Raw genomic sequence first — 22,753 nt, 5'->3', positions numbered from 1 at the left:
TTGGGAGAATGGCCATGCCAGCAACCTGAGGGTTCCCACCTACTTCCAACCTCGTCACGTGCGTTGTCCTTGAGCAAGACACTTCACCCTTGCTCCTGCTGGGTCGTGTTTTGGGCCTTGCACGGCAGCTCCCGCCATCAGTGTGTGAAAGTGTGTGTGAATGGGTGAATGTGGAAATAGTGTTTTGAATACACTGCAAAAAGTCAGTGTTCAAAAACAAGAAAAAAAATACAAAAATGAGGGGTATTTTACTTGAACTAAGCAAAATTATCTGCCAATAGAACAAGAAAATTTGGCTTGTCAAGACTTTCCAAAACAAGTAAAATTAGCTAACCTTAATAAACCCCAAAATACCTTAAAATAAGTATATTCTCACTAATAACAAGTGCACTTTTCTTGATAGAAAAAACAAATATGAGACCTTTTTCTCAATATGTTGAAAAATGTTCTTAAATTAAGTAAATGCTAGTGCCATATCTTGACATAATGATATGCGCTCGACATTACATTTCTTGAAACCAGCAAACTTATACTAAAAACTAGTTTATTTTTCTTAATGGAAAGGCAACAAGGCAACCGCTTGTTACTCTTGGGGTCTCCTAGCCGCTCAGGCAAATCATATTGTCTAAAAATGCATTTTTCCATCGATAACATGACATCATCGCGCCAAGTACGTCCTCTTTCAGTCATTAGTGCGCAAGGAATATATATATATATATATATATATATATATATATTTGTGCATGAACCATTTCTGTTTAAAATTGTTTGAAATGTCACATGTTAAATGTTTAAATATTAACTGTCAGTTTGCTGTAATGTGCCAACTGTACTATATGAGTACGTGTTTTCTATTGTTTCATTGAAAATTAAACAGCAAAGTCCATTTGGCTGTCATCTCTTTGAATTATGAGACACAATTGTGTCAAAGTCATGATTTTTAATTTCATGCTTGAAATAAGAAATGTTTACTTTGAAAAAGTATATTTATATACTTGTGAGTGTTGATGACACAGCTTTGCAACAGTGGATATTCTAGTTTCAAGCATGTTTTACTCAAAGTCATAAAATCTCAGCTACAAGCTGTAATATCTTACTGAGATAATTTAGGACCAAAACACTTAAAACAAGTAAAACACTCTAACATAAAATCTGCTTAAAGAGAAGAATTATCTTATCAGACAGAAAATAAGCAAATATCACCCTTATTTGAGTTATTTAATCTTACTTAGATTTCAGTTTTTGCAGTGTACCTTGAAGGTAGAAAAGCGCTATACAAGTATAACCCATTTACAGCATTTACCTTTAAGAGTGGGCTTATACGGTATCTCCTTGCAGCTTCTTCTCCTTCTTTTTTTTGTCTTCTTCGTTTGCTTTTGCTTTTTGTTCTTCTTCTCATCCTCCTTCTTCTTCTTCTCCTCCTTCTCCCTCTTCACACTAATTTTCTTCCTTTTCATGCTTGGAAAAACTAAGTTTTTTTGACCTCTAGTTATAAGCTAGTTGTTCACTACCCCAAGTATCTATAACAATTAACCAAGAGACAACTCGTTTCCTGATAAACTCGTCAGATGTGTTTGTGTAATGTGTTATGTATCTGATGTGTCAATGGTTTTTGCTTGATGAATATCCATTTCTGTCTTAACAGTTATCTGCAGTGTTCCTGTCTTGGAGCAGAGCAAAAATCAAGAAAAGAAAATGGAAATGACAATTGCTTTTCACGTATCCACACCTTCTACGCTCTCATCTAATTAAAAGGGAACCTATGATGTAATAGGCAAGTGGGATCGACAAAGACAACCAGTACATAATTGAACTCAGTCTTCATCAAAGTGAAGCAATGGCCTTTTTGGACAATCCAGGCATTATTCTGGCCCACATCAGACAATCTCATGTAACCAGTGATGACACAGGGATGTGTGAGATGGTTCTAATCGACCAGGATGTGGATTTGGAGAAGTGCCAGCTGGCCCTGGTACCTGGCAGTACCTGTGGTTCAGTAACATTAGATTCTTTAAGTGAGGGAGTCAGCACAATGACAGACAGTCACACTTGTGACCTCTCCCAGTCTATGGACATTACCTCCAGCTGGGACTTTGGTATCCGTCGACGCTCCAACACAGGTAGGCCTATTTTAATGGACCGCCCAATTTGCGGGACAGGGTTATTGTGTTTTTTTTGTTTGTTTGTTTGCTAAAGCAAGAGCATGTACAAGTCCTAATTTATAGCTGTTGAAGGGTTTGTGTGACCAATCTGGGCTTGTTTTTCAATTGTACAATGTTTAGAAATGTGAAGTGATCACAGAATACAACTAGTGTTTGCAAAAAGTAGAACGCTAACAAAAACGAGCTCATTTCTTGGACAATTCCCTGGAACCTTTGACTGATGCCAAGTCCTGGTACTTTGCAGGAGCGATAGTGAGATGCATACCAAATTGTGTGTTATGGATGGTGCAGTGGTACCTTGGGATACGACTTTGTTTTTGTGACGCAGCTTTTATCTCGAAAAACTTGTATTGAGAAACAGCGTTGCCAATTGAAAGGAATTGATGCTAGCATGCCCAAAAAGAGCACAATTTTAACATGTAACATGACTTTTACAAAGAAAAACTAACTTTTGGATAATAAATATTGTATGAAAAAAACTGTAGAATCTAGTACAAATAATTAATGTACTTTTATGAAGTACTGTAATAATAATGTACAGCAACTACGAGGCCTGGGACGGTAACACATTTTGCTTGACGATATATATTCACTATGACATTTGTTATGTCAACTAGCGGTGGGGAGGCTTGTAACCCGACTTTAAATAATTTACATTTAAATCCCTTCCCTGTGGTCCAGTTAATATACAGTATATTGACTATGCTTTGGTGTAACATTTGCATACATTTTGCTCCACAGTCACTTTTATAACCTGTTTTTTGAGTGTCTCTGCAATTGTTGGTGAGGCGTTCCCAGAATACAGATGAAACCACGCCCCACTCCAAAAGTATCAGAACTTATGTTTTGAAAATGTACACTGTTTAAATGTGTGTCTTCAAGTTGTCACCACATTTTTGTCCCCAGACACGGTCAAAAATAAACTTCATAAACATTATATAGATTCACCCGGTCACATTAGGTACTCTCGCCAATAATTTAGACTCTCATGATAAATGCTGGTGTTATCAAGCGCAAGACCGAGATTAGATGAAAATCATACTATATTTCACCTTTTTTTGATGTTTCCTCATAGTCTGAAGCTATGAAGGAGAATCTCCTCCCCGTTTGGATGAGAGCTTTACTTAATGTCTAAATAAGGCTTTCCATCTTGCTGTGACGTGACGACGTAGCCAGATTGCAAACCCTGTGAACCAAGGCATCCAAAACTGTGTGTAAGCTCACGACAAAATGCATTGACCTTATGATTTGATGCTTTGGCATTGTTTAACTCGCATATCCATCTTTTCAACAAATTTTATTAGTCTGAAAAAACAAAATTCATCATAGATTCCCTTAAATGCGACAGCTCGCATCCCGAAAAACTTTGTATCCTGAGGTACAGCTGTATTTTCTTTGCAGTAAATACACTTTGTTGAATGACAATAACATGAGTAAATACAGATTGCAATGAAATGTAATTGCCTATATTTGGGTTATTTTAGTTTGTAAATCGATAAGTATGAGAACTACTGACAAAACAGCCAGGCAGTGTTGAATCTGCGCTCGCTCAGCCAAGCCACCATCCCCACAGCTTCCAAATTTCTGCTATAATCTCGGTGGCAAGAAAGCAGTTACAGTATGTGATACCTTGAAACCTAGATGACTGCATACCATCATCCTAACTAGTCTAGTCAAACCACACATCTCAGTCACCCTTTAAAGGGGAACTGCACTTTTTTTGGAATTTTGCCTATCGTTCACAATCAATATGAAAGATATGCATCCTAAATATTAAATAACTAAAAAGTCCTCTTACAATGTAGCCTATGGGAGCTGTTCAACTCTGCCTATAGAGCCCCTAAACAACATCCAAACAAGCGCTTTTCGTGTCGTTCTCGCCAGTTCCAGGTCCTAAGTATCACCAGCCTGTCCAGGTGAGATGCATGATTTATAATTTACAATAAACTTACAGGGAGCAGGGAAGCAAGAAAGCAGCAGAGCACTCCTTGATGTATACATCGGCACAAAGGAAGTGATCACGTCGCCGCTATAAATGGTCTGTGTTAGCGCTTATAATAACAATATCACTAATACTTGGTTATTATTCAAATCACGAAATGTAAATTGTGTATTGTTGGCCCTTTTTCAATGGTTATTTATCGTTTTTTATGGGCGATATAATGGAGCTCCCATTTGCTCCTGGAGCCCCCATCGGCTCCGCTGTAAGTGGACTTTTATTTACGTTTATTTAATATTTAGACTGCAGTGAAAAAAATATCCATTCATGGTCATGTCTTTCATAATGATTGTGAACGATAGGCAAAATTCTGAAAAAGTGCAGTTCCCCTTGAATGTATATCACACAAACCACTGCACAGAGAATTTTGACCCATCTGGACCACAATGACACTAATGCAAAAACCCGGCACAATGATTTCATTCAATTAAGTCAAACATAATTGCCAGTTCACATCAAGTTATCTGAAGACACTTTAAGTTAAGTGTTAAGTGAATTACATTTATATAGCGCTTTTTCTCAAGTGACTCAAAGCGCTTTACATAGTGAAACCCAATATCTAAGTTACATTCAAACCAGTGTGGGTGGCACTGGGAGCAGGTGGGTAAAGTGTCTTGCCCAAGGACACAACGGCAGTGACTAGGATGGCGGAAGCGGGGATCGAACCTGCAACCCTCAAGTTGCTGGCACGGCCGCTCTACCAACCGAGCTATACCGCCCTTTACAAATGATTAATTGTTTTAAGGAGGAAGTATGGTTAATGCTGGAGTTGACAACCCTGCGAAAGCAGTGTTGGGTTTGAACACTGCTGTTGCCGTGGTAAGTTTGGCAATAAAGCTCCAAAAACGAATCAGCTGCACATCTTTTCAGAATTGGATTACAAAAATGTTACTATTCAGTATTAAAGCTCAATGTGGAGATGATATTACATACCAGTGTTTCCCATAAACTGCCAAGATACCTGTGGCGGTAGGGGCGTGGCTATGGGCGTGGTCACCATGACATCATTGAGTAATTTGCATAATTTACTACAATGATTTGATTTTCTCTAAAAAGGCTCAAACAATGTATACTTACTAATTAATAATAACAGTTTTGTTTTAAACGTCCCTCCATCCATCCATCCATTTTACAATATAATTACAACACTTTATGTACATATTTATATACAGATTTAAACAATAAGTTATTCACTGAAATGTATTTATTAATTGTGGTTCTTACAAAAAATATATCTTATAAAATATAAAAGCTAAAATGTCTCAAAGCTCTGCCCCTTTAATTAGTGCATACTAAATAATTTAACTTTAGCCTACTAAACGGCGTGGCGAAGTTGGTAGAGTGGCCGTGCCAGCAATCGGACGGTTGCTGGTTACTGGGGTTCAATCCCCACCTTCTACCATCCTAGTCATGACCGTTGTGTCCTTGGGCAAGACACTTCACCCTTGCTCCTGATGGCTGCTGGTTAGCGCCTTGCATGGCAGCTCCCGCCATCAGTGTGTGAATGTGTGTGTGAATGGGTGAATGTGGAAATACTGTCAAAGCGCTTTGAGTACCTTGAAGGTAGAAAAGCTATACGCTATACAAGTATAACCCATTTATTTATTTATTTACTACTACAACCATATTATTTACCAGCAACATAGAGTGAAACAGAGGCAGAGGTGTCCTGCCACAGTCAGTAACAAATAAACAGAAAACAGTTGTGGTGGTAGATAGACACAGAGCTTCATCAAACATCTGATCCACTGAACAAAGAGCTCCAAAAATCTTGAACTTTAGACTGCCATCAGTTTTACTCCTACACTTAACCATGTGTTTCCTACTGTCTGCAGACTTTGCACCCTTTGTTATATACACATGTTGTGTTGCTAATATAAATACATTTAATAAAATCAAATTCAAATAAGGCAACAAGAGAAGTATCCTACACTTCTCTTTTGTAAAGTAAATCTGAACAGCCGATATGGGCATCTACATCAACTATATGATTTGCCTGAGAAGCTGGAGAGGACAAAAAAATAAATAAATGTTTTTAAAAAAAAAAAAAAAAAAAAAAAATGTTTATTTGTGGCGGACGTAATTCTTTCGTGGCGGGCCGCCACAAATAAATGAATGTGTGGGAAACCCTGTATACTGGTCTTCTAAGTTAAACATTTTAAATGCTTCATTGGTGACCGAACAATTGTTTTTCGTATCAGTCAAAAATTTAAGACAAGTTCATTTAATTATGTGAGATATGAAAGTAGGGATGTACTGATCGATTGGACACCGATCAGTATTGGATGATTTTCGTGAAAAGTAAGTGATTGCCATGGCCGATTAATGCCTTTTAGTGGTAATCACAAAAGCAGATCCCCTCTGGCTGACACTGTATTTATTTTTAATCCCCCGGTTGACTAGCTAGCAGCTACAATAATTGTTTATCTCAATACTCAGAAATAGTGCATAGTAAGTTTAAAATGTGTAGAGGGAAGTGTGTTACAGCAGAAGGTAAGCAGCGATTAACAGGAAATTAATTAATTGCATTAATGAGTTAGAGAGAGGATAATCTAACAGCTGTTAACTGTTAATGTGTCAACATTGTCGCAGCCAGAAGTGCACTACACAGATTTATCCATAAATTGGTGGTGTTCACACCAAGGGTAATATCACTACTGTATATGATCGATACCAGAGTGATTAGGTTGATCTTTTTGTTTTCTCAAAATCATTTTTTTTTGTTTTGTTAATGTTTACAAATTCAGTGAATACTTCCTTGGACACAAGATGTCAAAAAGGATTTCAGTGCATAATAAGATAGTAGTTTTTTTATTTTATTTTTATTTTTTTGGACAAATTGTGAGCAAGTCTTTAAAACATGTTGAGATTCAGTTTAAAGCTCCTGCCTACTTTTATCTGTTTGTTTTTAAAATCTTCCTAGAAGGTGTCTTTTTATCAATTATTATTTATGTTGGGATCTTAAATCTATTGGTGATTGCATATACTGTAGTTGTATTTGTGTTGGTTTTTTTTGTTTTGTTTTTAAAAATAAAATATGTTTTTACTTGAGTTGCAGTTTTTGCAACCATGGACTGCATTAAGAACTGCACCTTTTTATTGTCATTTATTTATAAAGGCTTCAGTTTTTTTATACATATTTTAAATGCATGTGCTCCATTTTTGTCACGTTTTATTATATTGTTTAAAAATGACTGTTTTTAGTAAAGACATTTCAAAATAAAACATTTTAGAGCTGTAATTAGAATACCATATTGTCATTTTATGGTATTTTTATGGTATTGTAATTTTAGGCTTAATGTATCATACCGTCAGAATTTCATCCCTACCATGCATACCGACAATACAAAAGCGCTATGGAAAGTTATGTTCTCTATTAGACCCAGTATCTTCTGCTAATGACAGCTAGCACATTGTCTACCTACATAGCTAAATGAGCTGAAACGACCACAGTAGCCCTGAGCGTATCTGATGCACACAGCGTTTGGGCCAACCAATTGGAGAACATATATAAAGGGGAACTTGAGATAAAAGGGTGAAAAATGGAGACACCAAATTGTATATGTAAAGAAAGCCCATCATTTAAATCATTCCAATGTCAGACTAGCTGTGCAATGCACTGGTCGCAAGTCTGTCAAGCTATAAATCTTCAAAGAGATAACCATAGAAATTGCTTTGATTTGTATCTGATTTCTTTATTTTGACTATCGGTGGATGTCAATGGGGTGTGATGAGAATGAGTTTTAATCGATGGAATTGAAGTGATTTTGGGGTGTTTTGAAGGGTTAAATTGGTTTGGTTTTGGAGTGTTCAAAGGTTTAGGCTCTCTCTCCCTTGTGGTAAGATAGGGGTGAGAACCTTTGGTCAATATCTGCGGTTCTGGTTAGAAAGAAAGCTGTGGTGCTTCAAATGGGTATTAAGAACTGATCTGCTGTGGCTGTTTTATCAGGACTTCAACAAGATAACCATGAGAAACCCGGGGCTGCTGGTAAGATAAGAGGGATGATCGAATTTAAGATCCATTGTATGTGTCTTATTTACACTTATTTTTTAGTGGCTGCTTTGCATATTTTCTTAGTTTGGAGTCCAACTGTAGTTTTGTAATTGTGCTTATTTTTCAGCCCAAAGACTCGAAAGACTAAGGAAGGAGCGTCAAAATCAAATCAAATGTAAAAATGTTCAGTGGAAAGAAAGGTCATCCTCTCAATCAGGTAATGTTCAATCAACTTTACATTTTCTACTGTTTTGCAATGGTTTTCTTTGTGTTGCATTTTTATTTTTAATAGTTGTACTTTATAAAACACATTAATTAAGGTTGTTTTGAACAGATTAATCACAGTTTTCAAATTGATTAGTCTAATTTTTCAACATTTGCTGAAGTATGCCCACTCTCATTGTGCTGCACTGCACTAATACAATTAGTTTTGTGGTGTGGTTAGCGATTGATGTCCTCCCCCGAACTCATTCCTATGCCCATGGCTTCAAATAAACTTACCCTATTTGAAAGACCAGCAGCCGCCACTGGCACTCTGTGTTACATTCTACAATAAGCAGCAACAATTGAAAAATAGAGAAACGATATAAGAAACAATACATGTTAATACTAATTAGGAATAACACTAATTTGTTCTTAAATGTACACTACCGTTCAAAAGTTTGGCGTCACATAGAAATGTCCTTATTTTTGAAGGAAAAGCACTGTACTTTTCAATGAAGATAACTTTAAACTAGTCTTAACTTTAAAGAAATACACTCTATACATTGCTAATGTGGTAAATGACTATTCTAGCTGCAAATGTCTGGTTTTTGGTGCAATACCTACATAGGTGTATAAAGGCCCATTTCCAGCAACTATCACTCCAGTGTTCTAATGGTACAATGTGTTTGCTCATTGGCTCAGAAGGCTAATTGATGATTAGAAAACCCTTGTGCAATCATGTTCACACATCTGAAAACAGTTTAGCTCGTTACAGAAGCTACAAAACTGACCTTCCTTTGAACAGATTGAGTTTCTGGAGCATCACATTTGTGGGGTCAATTAATCGCTCAAAATGGCCAGAAAAAGAGAACTTTCATCTGAAACTCGACAGTCTATTCTTGTTCTTAGAAATGAAGGCTATTCCACAAAATTGTTTGGGTGACCCCAAACTTTTGAACGGTAGTGTATATACAACATTTTATTTAAGCTTTTTAAAGAAAATTGTTTGGATTACGCTAATTATATGATGATTTCATATTGACCACGCCCCTAGCAACGCCCCCACCATCACAAGTATATTGGCAATCTGGGTTAAACCCTGATTATTATTGATATTTGTGGCGGGCGTTGTGTCCTATTCTGTTCATTGTTCCTTGAACATACCGTGAAAACCCCATCTGTCTTTTTTTCCCGCTGATTAAAATACAATCACTTTGAGAGACACTAAGAGAGCACATCTTATATGTTCAATGTGTACAATTGAATAGCTTAGTTTCTCAGACAGCAATGTATTTATTAGGGGTGTGGGAAAAAATCGATTCGAATTCAAATCGCGATTCTCACGTTGTGCGATTCAGTATCGATTCTCATTTTTCAAAAATATAAATTATTTTTCTTTTTTTTCTTTTTTCTTTTTTCTTTTTTCTTTTTCTCTTTTCTTTTCTTTTTTTTTTAAATTAATCAATCCAACAAAACAATACACAGCAATACCATAACAATGCAATCCAATTCCAAAACCAAACCCGGCCCAGCAACACTCAGAACAGCAATAAACAGAGCAATTGAGAGGAGACACAAACACGACACAGAACAATCGAAGAGTAGTGAAACAAAAATGAATATTATCAACAACAGTATCAATATTAGTTACAATTTCAACATAGCAGTGATTAAAGATCCCTCATTGACATTATCATTAGACATTTATAAAGAAAAAAATTTAAAAAATTAATAAAAATGAACAATAGCGTCACAGTGGCTTACACTTGCATCGCATCTCATAAGCTTGACAACACACTGTGTCCAATATTTTCACAAAGGTAAAATAAGTCAGATTTTTGGTTAATTTAATAGTTGAAACAAATTTACATTATTGCAATCAGTTGATAAAACATTGTCCTTTACAATTATAAAAGCTTTTTACAAAAATCTACTACTCTGCTTGCATGTCAGCAGACTGGGGTAGATCCTGCTGAAATCCTATGTATTGAATGAATAGAGAATCGTTTTGAATCGGAAAACTATCGTTTTTTAATCGAGAATCGCGTTGAATCGGGAAAAAAATTGATTTATAATCGAATCGTGACCCCAAGATTCGATATTGAATCGAATCGTGGGACACCCAAAGATTCGCAGCCCTAGTATTTACACTGTATACATTTAGATTGGGGTATGTTGTTTCCTAATAGGGAAATCATTAATGGCTCTTGTTTTCATGTTGGCATTTAAGATAGCGAGCTGGCGCCAATCAGTCCGTGAATTTATCAAAGTGCAGTTATCCCTTTCACTTTTTCGATAATTTTAATCTAATACGGTAATACTACTTGCTGGAGCTTTACCGCAGTTAGGGACTGTTTATCTCTAATGACAAGACACAATTCTGTATATTTAGCATATAGTATGTGTATTACCAACTGATGGCAAACAAATGAAATTAAAATATGTAATCTCGCTAAACATTCTACTCATCATGATATACTGTAAGAACATTTAGGACTTATTAGTCCTTCCCTACAATAATTTGTGAGCGCGCAAATTCTACCCACTCCTGCGAGTTATTCGCAGCCTCGCAACTTTGTTCAATGCCTGCAACTTCTCCGCAGTCAATCAGCGTCATTTTTGCCAATGGAACTGTCCAATCAAAACTCCTTTTTGTTTCTTTTGTAGACTAAACGGAACAAAAACATGTAACAATATATCAGCTCTTCATTGCTCAAACGGCACAATACCTACTTCCCGTTCCTGTATACAGGGCTAAGCCTTCTGGGTAATATAGTACATAAACATTTATTTCCTAGTTCAGGGGTCGGCAACCCAAAATGTTGAAAGAGCCATATTGGACCAAAAATACAAAAACAAATCTGTCTGGAGCCGCAAAAAATTAAAAGCCATATTACATGTGTCATGGGATATACATTTAATTAAGAGGACTTAAAGGAAACTAAATGAGCTCAAATATAGCTACAAATGAGGCATAATGATGCAATATGTACATATCGCTAGCCTAAATAGCATGTTAGCATCGATTAGCTTGCAGTCATGCAGTGACCAAATATGTCTGATTAGCACTCCACACAAGTCAATAACATCAACAAAACTCACCTTTGTGCATTCATGCACAACGTTAAAAGTGTGGTGGACAAAATGAGACAGAAAAAAAGTGGCATAAAACACGTCCTAGAAAGTCGGAGAAAGTTATACATGTAAACAAACTATACGGTGAGTTCAAGGACCGCCAAAATTAGTAGGACAAAACGGCGCTCGCCAAATACTCGAATCAGTGAAGCATGTTTAATATAAGCAGTGTGATTTATAACAATTAGTGTCATGTTTGTCCTCCTACAGAAACCATACTAAACAAAAAAATAGATTTTTTTCCCCTCATCTTTTTCCATTCTTCATACATTTTTGAAAAATCTCCAGAGAGCCACTAGGGCGGCGCTAAAGAGCCGCATGCGGCTCTAGAGCCGCGGGTTGCCGACCCCCGTCCTAGTTCATATATGTATTTAACATTTATTTATCCATGGTAAAACAATTAAGAACACATTTTCAGTGGCAATGCTGACTTAGCAAAGAGGCAGCATTTACATGACAGAGATGTTGAAGTGTGATGATAATCTCTCATCGGCTCCCATTTACCAACAACAATTAGCACTTTATATCACTCATCAGTTCACAAATGCTCTTAACGTGCATAGGTAAACATGTTTGAACATACATCATTTTTATGATGACCAAACACTTTTCAAGAGTAAAACTTGCAGTACGCCGAGAATGTCTGAAACTTGTGGACGACAGAGCAGACAATAAAGAAGCCTTTGGTGGTGTTTCTTTATATTATTATAAATAATCATTATTATTATTATTAGTTATGATGAGTTAAAACAGTACAGTAATTTGCCATTTAGCTCTGAGTGTGTGTTTTTACTGGTAAATTTTGTGCCCTAATGTGTCTCAGGTTTGCTAGTATGACAATACCGTTCCTTGAATCAAGCGTCTCCATTTTAACTCTGGGTGGTATAAAACAAGTAAAACATCAGTACAGTGTTTGTTTTACAATACTGTGCTTTTTTTTAAATTAAGGTTACAAGTAACACTAAAAACATTGATAACTAAACCATAAAATCACAAGTTGATTCAATGTAACATTGCTTTGAAACATCGCAACATTTGCCGCAACTCTCTGAACAATCACAAAAAAGCTTGCGAAATCCTGTAGGGACCATATAGTCTTGTTTTCCGTAGTTGTTGCTGTTGTCCAATTAGGAACTGATACCAAAGAATACCGGTTCTCGGTATACATCACTAGCAGGGCCCCATGTAAGATGAATACAGTCAAGTTATGTGTGTTATGCCTTGTGTGGCCAGTATATTAACTAATTATAACATCCAATTAACTTGTTTTACTTTCACTTTTTGACAACTGGTTCCAAAATTGCTGTCTGCAATTTTCTGTGTTTTATGAAAATAAAATAAAATACATGTATTTTATTACTGCTATTATTGATATTATTATCAAACTGCACATTTTATAATGCTCTTTTGTGACCGGTGCTCAACCAGTGCATATTAATCGATAATTTTAAGCCATACATGCACTCTAGTAACACACATTTGTAAACTGTATTTATGAAAAAGTAGTAGTAGTAGTAGTAGTGTTTTTTTTACTTGTACTTCAATTACTGAGGAATTGAAGTACAAAGATGAAATTGTGCTTATGCAGTATACATTTTTAATGTACTTGTTGTCAATATATGTAATTGTTATTTATGTACACCATTTTAACTGTGTATCATGTTTTTTTCCCCCTTCTTCTTTCAAGTGGAGGATTTGGGGTCATTTTTTGAAAAACGTGATTTTAAAGACAAACAGCGGTCAACATGTATGAAATCCACCCTTTCTCTTCGACTGGAGCAGTGTCCCCAACAGCTTAACAACCCCTTCAATGAATACTCAAAATTTGATGGCAAGGTGAGTTCTGTGGTCATCCAGCTGTCCTAGAGCGTCATAGCATGAGATAATTTGTTTTTTATGTCATAATTTAAAGAGATTTCACCACTGGTTGGGCCTTCAATATTTTGAATCAGGATATTCATTAAGCACCAGACTTTTCTGCTAAATATGGCCAACGGTGTAATGTGTAAGGCCAACTAAGGTATTAAATCGAAGTCGGTAAAACAATGGGACTTACATTTTCTTTGAGGTGCAATGCAGTTGTAAATGATTGTAAATTGTTTTTTAAATGTCGATCAGTTATTAAATAACTTAATTCTGGCGGGCAATAAAGTTAAAACGCTCAAATGCAGAAACCGTGACAAATTGGCATACCTGTCTCGATGCCATGTAATACCACCTTCTTCCGCTTATCCGAGGCCGGGTCGCGGGGCAACAGCCTAAGTAGAAAATCCCAGACTTCCCTCTGCCCAGCCAATTTGTCCAGTTCCTCCCGTGGGATCCCAAGGCATTCACAGGCCAGCAGCGAGACATAGTCTCTCCAATGTGTCCTGGGTCTTCCCAGTGGCCTCCTATTGGTCGGACGTGCCCTAAACATGAACCACCTTATCTGGCTCCTCTCAATGTGTAGGAGCAGCCGCTTTACTCTGAGCTCTTCTCAAATGACCCTATCTCTAAGGGAGAGTCCCACCACCCAACGGAGGAAACTCATTTCGGCTGCTTGTACACGTGATCTTGTCCTTTCTGCCACAACCCAAAGCTCATGACCACAGGTAAGGATAGGAACGTAGATCGACCGACTCAGCTCCTTCTTCACCGCGACGGATTGATATACAGTAGGGTCCGCATCACTGCAGACGCAGCACCGATGCGCCTGTCGATCTCACAATTCACTCTTCCCTCATTCGTGAAAAAGACTCCAAGGTACTTGAAATCCTCCACTTGGAGCAAGATCTCTTCCCCAGCCCGGAGATGGCACTACCTCCTATTCCGGGCGAGAACTATGACCTTGGACTTGGAGGTGCTGGTTCCCATCCCAGTCACTTCACACTTGGCTGCAGAGACCTAATCCTCCAGCCACCAAACCGGATCCCCTGACAGCGCCTAAAAATTCTGTTCATAAAAGTTATAAACAGAATTGGCCCTGGCGGAGTCCAACCCTATCTGGAAACAGGTCTGACTTACTGCCAGCAATGCGGACCAAGCTCTGACACAGTTATACAGGGAGCGGATCCCTATAATCAGGATATCCCATACCCTCTGAGCGCTCCTCAAAAGACTTCCTAAAGGACACTGTCTAATGCCTTCTCTAAGTTTACAAAGCAAATGTAGACTGGTTAGGCAAAATCCCATGCACCCTCAAGGACTCTGCCGAGAGTATATAGCTAGTCTACAATTCCACGACCAGGACGAAAACCACACTTCTCCTCCTGAATCCGAGGTTTGACTATCTTGTGGCGTAACATCTTCTCCAGTACACCTGAATAGACCTTGCCGGGAAGACTGAGGAGTGTAGTCCCGCGATAGTTGGAACACATCCTTCCCACAGCATCCAGAGCCTTAAAGAACTCCAGGATGATCTCATCCATCTCCGGGGCCCTGCCACCGAGTCGCTTTTTAACTACCTCAGCTCCATAGATAGGAGAGCCCACCACAAATTTCCCAGGAAGACGTGTAGGTGGGATTGAGGAGATTTTCAAAGTATTCTCTCCACTGATCCACAACATCCCAAGTACAATATAAACAATATAAAGTTTGCCCAACGATAGAGCTTTTAGTACACTCGTCTTATCGTGAAAATACTGTACATGTTTTTGACACATTCTAGCTGTGTTTAGAAAATCTGACCGCGACAAGCAAACAAAGGCATCCTCAATGTAATGGCAGCAGTTAAACTGTGTTTCTTACAAGTTTCATTATCACTGGAGAACTAGAGGGCAAGGAATAGATGAATATGCTACACTACACACCGTAAAATGCAAAAAAGCATATAAAACGGTAAACTTAAATGTAAACAGGGGTGGGTGGAAACAAATATCGACAGTAATGATACAAAGTAAAGTATAAGGTAATGGTCGATACCACAGTGATTACATCAAAACATTTTTACGATCAACAAATCGTTTGTCGTTTTTGTTATCTTTTACACACTTAGAAAATAAAAGCCAATAGCAGTTTTTGCTTTTTTAAAATTATTTTGCACTATTGCCTTTATTATACTATTTGTATATAAAAAAAACAAAAGGAAATAAGGATATAATTTTGATATATATTTGATATTGTGTCATCGTTATTCTGGGTTTTTGTGTCATTAAAATTGTGATCAGTAATCCATCCATCCATTTTCTACCGCTTGTCCCGTTCGGGGTCGCGGGGGTGCTGCAGCATTCGGGCGGAAGGCGGGATAGACCCTGGACAAGTCGCCACCTCACATTCCCACACTCAGGCCAATTTAGCGTGTAATCTTTAAAATATCTTAGAAATGTTAAATACTAGCATTGATATTGGCAAAACTTCCCCTTTAACTAATTGGTATTGTGTGATGCAGATGTGCTTGCTATAGTGCCACTATGCAGTTGTATAGTCATGTTCTGTTCCAATAGGACTTCCCTTGCCTGTTGTGAAATAGGTGTTATCCTGAAATGGTAAAACACTGCCTATAATAATAATACCGGTAATATATCTTCTTTTGTGCTCCCTACTCTGTTTTTACACTTTCTCTAGGGCCATATTGGCACAACAGCTACCAAAAAAATAGACGTCTACCTCTCGATGCAGATGGCTCAGGAAAAAGTTCATCCCATGACGGTGGTAACCATTGCTAATGCCAGGGTTCATGATCTCATCGGGCTTATCTGTTGGCAGTACACAAGTGATGGGCGAGAACCTAAACTTAAGTAAGTACAAATATTCTAGATCTAAGTGTAAGATTGTTTTATGTAGGACCCATACATCTAATCTATTTTCTTTAGTGAGAACGTGAATGCATATTGCCTACATATTGCGGAAGATGATGGTGAGGTGGATACAGACTTCCCTCCTCTAGACTCCAACGAGCCAATACACAAGTTTGGCTTCAGCACTCTGGCATTGGTGGAGAAGTACTCCTCACCTGGCATTGGTTCGAGGCAATCACTGTTTGTCAGAATGTAAGAATTGTTTCGCAATGTTTACATTTTATCGTAATGAATCAAGCTTTAAAAAGTGATGCAAATGCAACTACGTAATATTATAACACAGTAGTACCTCGATTTACGAGCTCAATCCACGACAAAACACTTAGATCGCAAATGAGTGGCGCCTTTTAAAATTAATTGAAATCAATTTAATTTTGTGCTTGCCCCCTGACACCCATACAACACAATTTACAAATAATAAATATTGTTGGAAAATCATTACAATACCATGCTCTACAAACAAGTACAATAGTTTTATAAAGTATTGTAAAAATTATGTTTAGCATTTACTTTGGATACTGTCAGAGGGCAGGGTTGGAAAGAAAACAAAAACTAACTCAAATGAATGCTCAAAATTTAAAGCATAACAAAAAGCCGAGAGACAAAATACTCAGAAATTGGGGCACTCGTAAGATAAGGTACCACTGTACTTATTTTGACAACTTAAGTGATTTTTCAGACGGGGCTGCACAGTAGAAGTGTGAATCTTACAACAACTCACGGTTCAATTGAGTTCCGATTCTGGTTTGGCGATTCAATTCAGTTGATTCTCGATCCAACACGATTCTCACAAAATATTATTTGGCATACAAATGATAACAAAGCAACTGGACTGCTTGGTTTGTCTTGGAAAACGTTTCGCCGCTCATCCGAGTAGGCTTCATCAGTTTGTGCTCATAGACTTAGATTGGTCAGATCTAGTCCAGCGGCTGGTGCCAAAACCCAAATATTTATACTCCAAAAACCAAGAGGGTGTGCCTCGGCAAGGATGGTTTCGCCCTATCAGAGTGAGAAAAACAACTGTTTTAATGCAAACGAGCAATCCTAACTGTCAAAACCAACGACGGTTACCGTTGAGGTATTGTGTGGCAGAACGATTGTGTGGATCGACTACTACCAGTCCAAAATATTCAGAATCCTGTGCGTAAGCATTCCATTCAGTTGTAAACAAGTGCCACAAATGGCATTGTGGTCAGCTTCTGTGGCCAGAATGTTTCTAACTCCTGGTATTTGTTGGAGGCTAAATTGCATAGTCTTTTAGGAATGATTGAAAGGACGGTGTTGTATGTGGGAAACAGGTAGTTTGGCAGACCACCTCCTCTGTTCAGGGTTGGTTCCTTGACATAGATGGCTTCCCTCACTCCTCCTTCGTACCATCCGTCCTCCCTGTTCAGAATCTGTACATTTTTGTTGTCAAAGGAGTGCTGTTTTTCCCTGAGGTGCAGGTAGACAGCTGAGTCTTGGCCTGAAGAGTTTGCCCGTCTACGCTGTGAGATGCGTCGGCTTAGTGGTTGTTTTGTTTCCCCAATATATAAATCCGTGCATTCATCATTACACTGGATAGCATACACCAGATTGTTTTTGTGGGTGTGGAGTGTCCGGTCTTTCGAATGCACCAGTCTCTGTCTCAGGGTGTTGCCTAGTTTGAAGTGTACTGGGATGTTGTGTTTGTTAAAAATTATTTTGAGTTTCTCAGATAGACCTGATGCATATGGAATGACAATATTTTTGCATCTGCCACCTTTTTCCTCTTCATCCACTCTGTTCTTGTTATTTATGGAACTGGATGCATTTTTCACAAATGAATAGCTGGGGTAGCATCAGGTTTTGAGGCCTTCACTCAAATGCCAATGCTTTTTCTCTTTGGCCTGTGGGCTGGTAGGAACATTATCAGCATTGTGTTGTAGGGTTCTGATAACACACAGTGTGTGTTCCGGTGGGTGGTGTGAGTCAAACAGTAGGTATTGATCGGTATGTATGGGTTTTCGGTAAACCCCAACATGGAGGACCCGGTTTTTTCCAAAGTGAACATCACAGTCCAAAAAAGGCAACTTACTGTCTTTGACATCCTCACATGTGAACTTGATGTTTTTGTCCACTGAGGTAATGTGCTCCGTGAAGGCTTGCACTTCTTGGTTTCTGATTTACACCCATGTGTCATCCACATAGCTGTACCAATGACTTGGTGCTGTTCCCTTAAAATAGCTCAAAGCTCCCTTTACATGTCCTCCTTGTAAAGGTTTGCTACTGCCTTCCAAAAATCCGCAAGGATGGGGCTCCCCTCATACCCATTGTCAGCAGCATTAACTCTGTGACATACAATATTTTTAAGTACGTAACCGTCTTGGCACTTTTGGTTGGCAAAACCTAACATCATGTCCAAAACTCAATCGACTTTGTAGCGAAGATCAGAGATCTAAAACGGAACAAAAATGAAACTAGTTTCATTCGACATAGCCTCCCTGTTCACCTGTATTCCAACCCAGGATGCAGTAGAGACAGTGAGGCAATGTCTACGCACCTTACAGGATAGATCCACACTAAACCCAGAACAGATTTGCCTTTAGCTGTAACTTTGCCTTAACACCACATACTTTCAGTTCATGGGAATTTATTGGGGGAGAAATTATTGGGGCCGCAATAGAGACGTTTGGATACATTTGCTCGTGGATCAATTACTACCCCTCGTCCACTGATTTAAAATGCGTTCTAATGACCTGAGGAGATGTACTGAAATATTCCTAACCTTTCATCTTTGTCCATTTTAGAAATGCAGCTCAAGGTTTTTCCTTAATCCCAGTGGACAGTCTGAAAGTAACCATGAAGGACATTCTTCAGAAAGCTCTAAAAAAGAGAAAAGGCTCACAGAAAGGATCAGGTAATGTTTATTTCCTATTACGCACAGGTAGTGCTAAAAGTGGGCCAGTTAAAAATGTATGAGACCTGTAATTTTTGTAATCCATTTGCAATACTCAAGTTTATCAGCATGGGGCAGCAGTAACTAGCCTGCCTAAACCAAAAACAAAATTGAGAAATTGTACACATGCAGTCATGTGTATGGTGTTTGTGTCTTTGTATATTGTACAAAGACAAACACACACTCTAGCCACGTCTCTCCCAAGGCCAAAACATTGGGGATGTCTTCCAGGAATACATTTCACAAAGCATTTTTCAAAAGCTATTTTCCACTAGTAATTAGCCAGCAATTTTCTCTAAACAACACACGCTCACATTTGGATTGTCTTGTGGAAGGATAAATAATTTGGGGTGTATTTGACTTTCAGAATCAACTGTCACTAAAATGTGTTTTCACCCTTACCAGCATAAATTCTCAAAGTTTACTCTCGTCCTTTAAAAAGGGCCGATGTATCGCCTGGAGAAGCAAACGCACCCAAACATTGCAGTAGACCTAGATTCCACACTTGAAAGCCAGTTCACCCTGGAGTTTTGCCTGGTCAGAGAAAACAGTAAGTGATTCCAGAATTTGCATTATTATTGTATGCACTATACCACAGGTGTCAAACTCAAGGCCTGGCCAAATAGGACCAGCCACATCATTTTGAAAAAAATATGCTTCAATAAAGTACTTCACTATCTATCTCCAGTTTGACAGAAAAATATACATATATTTATATATTTTTAACATTTTAAACTATTATAATATCTAATAATGCAACAAATATTATCATTATCATCCAATCCCCCCAAAATTTTGTTCACATAAAAATAAACATTAAAATACCTGCTTGACTGATTATTTCAAAGCAAGTTATCCATCAAATTGTACACTGTAAAATCTCATTAGACCCTTTTTCTTTTTACAGTAATGCACTGTAAAAACAAAAACACGTAGATTTTACGATTTAAAAAAAAAAGGCACCTCAGTTGCCAGAATTTTACCGTAAAAAACTATAGTACCATGTTTTACATTTACAGTAATAGACTGTAGAGGTGGGAATCTTTGGGAACCTCACGATTTGATTACGATTACAATTCAGGGGGTTATTAATCAATTGTTTATACATCTATAATTATCATATTGTGTACAATGATTATGTTTTATATTGTTAATATATCATATTGTTAATTTAAAAGTAATGTATTACTTTTAATTATTAATAATTGTAATAATATGTCTACAAGACTAAACCTTTGGCTACTGATGTATGAAGTATTGCATCATTTCTGGTTTTTGGGTTAGTGCGCACAGCATAGAGCGCAATGGAAAACTAAATACAAGAGAATTGTAGTCGCCTGCGAAGTGAAACAATAAACAAGTCCTTACTGCACTTGGCGAGCAGGCGTCATTGATTTAATTTTTGTGCCTTCTAAAATCACAGAATCTTTAGACATTTTGTGTCATGATCCATGGTCCGGATCATGTTTTTGTGTTTTCTGTTAATTTTGGACTCCTTTTGTTATTTGTTGTGCTCCTGTGAGTTTGTTTTGGTTGTCATGGTCACTCTTTGTGTGCACCTGTCTCTGATTAGTGCTCGCCCGCTCACCTGCTTCCCGAGCGCTAATCAGAGGCATTATTTAAGTTGCCTTTGCCAGTCACTCGTCCTGCTCTCATTGTGTTTGCTCCATGCACTTGTCACGTGAGTTTTTGAGTTCTAGTGTTCCTTGTCTTTTGCCTATGCTAAGTAATAGTTCCTTAACTTCCCGTGCGCTCTGCACGCATCCCTGTTGTTTTTGTTTATTGGATGATTTATGATAAATAAATCACTTCCTACCTTACGCCTTCGTCCGGAGCCGTTCCTTTGCATTGGGAGAACAACCGCGCAGCAAGCTGCGACCCCCCGATCGTGACAGAATGAGAGCAGCATCCGTTCTCCCGCAAACGGACCAGAGTGAGATGGATGAAGGTACGCGCATGGTGTTGCGAGCGATGGAAGTGGAGACGCTTCGCTATTCGACGGAGGAGAGGTCGAACCTTATGTGGGGACCTGGAGGCTCCCTTATCCCCATCGACTCCCTCTGGTCCGAAGACATCGCCGCTACACAGCAGTACCGGACGCGCAGGCAAAGGCGGAAGCCGTCCAGAAGGGCTTCGCCTCGCCGTCAGAACGCGTCACTCCCGCAAGCTCCTCCCCCGGACCGAAGCAAGTTGCAGGCAGCCCAGTATCCTTCCCCCGATGACGTCACTCCGTCCACGGCTGATGACGTCATGGCCCAGAATTTTTTTTTTTCTGAATTCTGTCTCCTTGCGTCAACAACCTCCTAAAGACTTTAATTCTAAAATTATACCTTGTCAGGACATTCTTTTGAAATTTAGATGTCAGCCACAGTCTCCTTCTGAGTGCCAAGCTCCGCCCCCTAGGACTCTAGCCCCGCCCACGTCAGTGACTTTTTCCTCTCATCCTCCCAAAAGACCTCAGGTGGGGGGTGGGAAAAGACATTTTGGACAATTTAGAGGGGAGGATTTTTCCCCCCTCCTGACTTCCCGCCACCCACCCGTAAAGACTGTTCCAGACCGCAAGCAGCGCGTCTGGTATCCGCCCCTTGAGGGGGGGGCTGGGGCCGGGAGCTGTGCTGGTGGGGCTGCTCGGCTGCGCCCAGCCAGGCAGCAACCTCCATCCCGGCCGCCGCCACCTGTCCTTCGGCCTGCCAAGCCGCAACCTCCAGCCCGTCCTCCACCACCAGTCCGTCGGCATGCCAAGCCGCAACCTCCTGCCAGGCCACCTCCGCCAAAGTCACGACCAACACCTCCAAGTCTGGTTCCCACACCAGTACCTGCACCTCGGCTGGTTCCCAGACCAGTACCTGCACCTCGGCTGGTTCCCAGACCAGTACCTGCACCTCGGCTGGTTCCCAGACCAGTACCTGCACCTCGGCTGGTTCCCAGACCAGTACCTGCACCTTGGCTGGTTCCCAGACCAGTACCTGCACCTCGGCTGGTTCCCAGACCAGTACCTGCACCTCGGCTGGTTCCCACACCAGTACCTGCTCCTCGGCAGACGCCTGCACCTGCTCCTCGGCAGACGCCTGCACCTGCTCCTCGGCAGACGCCTGCACCTGCTCCTCGGCAGACGCCTGCACCTGCTCCTCGGCAGACGCCTGCACCTGCTCCTCGGCAGACGCCTGCACCTGCTCCTCGGCAGACGCCTGCACCTGCTCCTCGCCAGACGCCTGCACCTGCTCCTCGCCAGACGCCTGCACCTGCTCCTCGCCAGACGCCTGCACCTGCTCCTCGCCAGACGCCTGCACCTGCTCCTCGCCAGACGCCTGCACCTGCTCCTCGCCAGACGCCTGCACCTGCTCCTCGCCAGACGCCTGCACCTGCTCCTCGCCAGACGCCTGCACCTGCTCCTCGCCAGACGCCTGCTCCTCGCCAGACGCCTGCTCCTCGCCAGACGCCTGCTCCTCGCCAGACGCCTGCTCCTCGCCAGACGCCTGCTCCTCGCCAGACGCCTGCTCCTCGCCAGACGCCTGCTCCTCGGCAGACGCCTGCTCCTCGGCAGACGCCTGCTCCTCGGCAGACGCC

The 22,753-nt window shown here is 39.8% G+C and overlaps 1 protein-coding gene across 1 annotated transcript in view; it reads left to right on the top strand.

The window, feature by feature from the left end:
- mapkap1 (MAPK associated protein 1) overlaps window positions 1-22,753 on the top strand; it is a 44,972-nt gene that overhangs the window by 13,416 nt on the left and 8,803 nt on the right. The window contains exons 2-8 of the mRNA XM_062031510.1: window positions 1,646-2,120; window positions 8,283-8,372; window positions 13,182-13,330; window positions 16,037-16,209; window positions 16,285-16,461; window positions 19,038-19,147; window positions 19,629-19,736. Coding sequence (XP_061887494.1) covers window positions 1,838-2,120; window positions 8,283-8,372; window positions 13,182-13,330; window positions 16,037-16,209; window positions 16,285-16,461; window positions 19,038-19,147; window positions 19,629-19,736 — 1,090 coding nt within the window. The 5' untranslated portion in view covers window positions 1,646-1,837. The remainder of the gene's footprint in view (window positions 1-1,645; window positions 2,121-8,282; window positions 8,373-13,181; window positions 13,331-16,036; window positions 16,210-16,284; window positions 16,462-19,037; window positions 19,148-19,628; window positions 19,737-22,753) is intronic.

Source organism: Entelurus aequoreus, linkage group LG21 (genome assembly GCF_033978785.1).
Source record: "Entelurus aequoreus isolate RoL-2023_Sb linkage group LG21, RoL_Eaeq_v1.1, whole genome shotgun sequence".
In the NCBI taxonomy this organism is placed as follows: Eukaryota; Metazoa; Chordata; class Actinopteri; order Syngnathiformes; family Syngnathidae; genus Entelurus; species Entelurus aequoreus.
The sequence above is the reverse complement of the archived record's forward strand: the minus strand, read 5'-3'. Positions and strand labels throughout refer to the sequence as shown.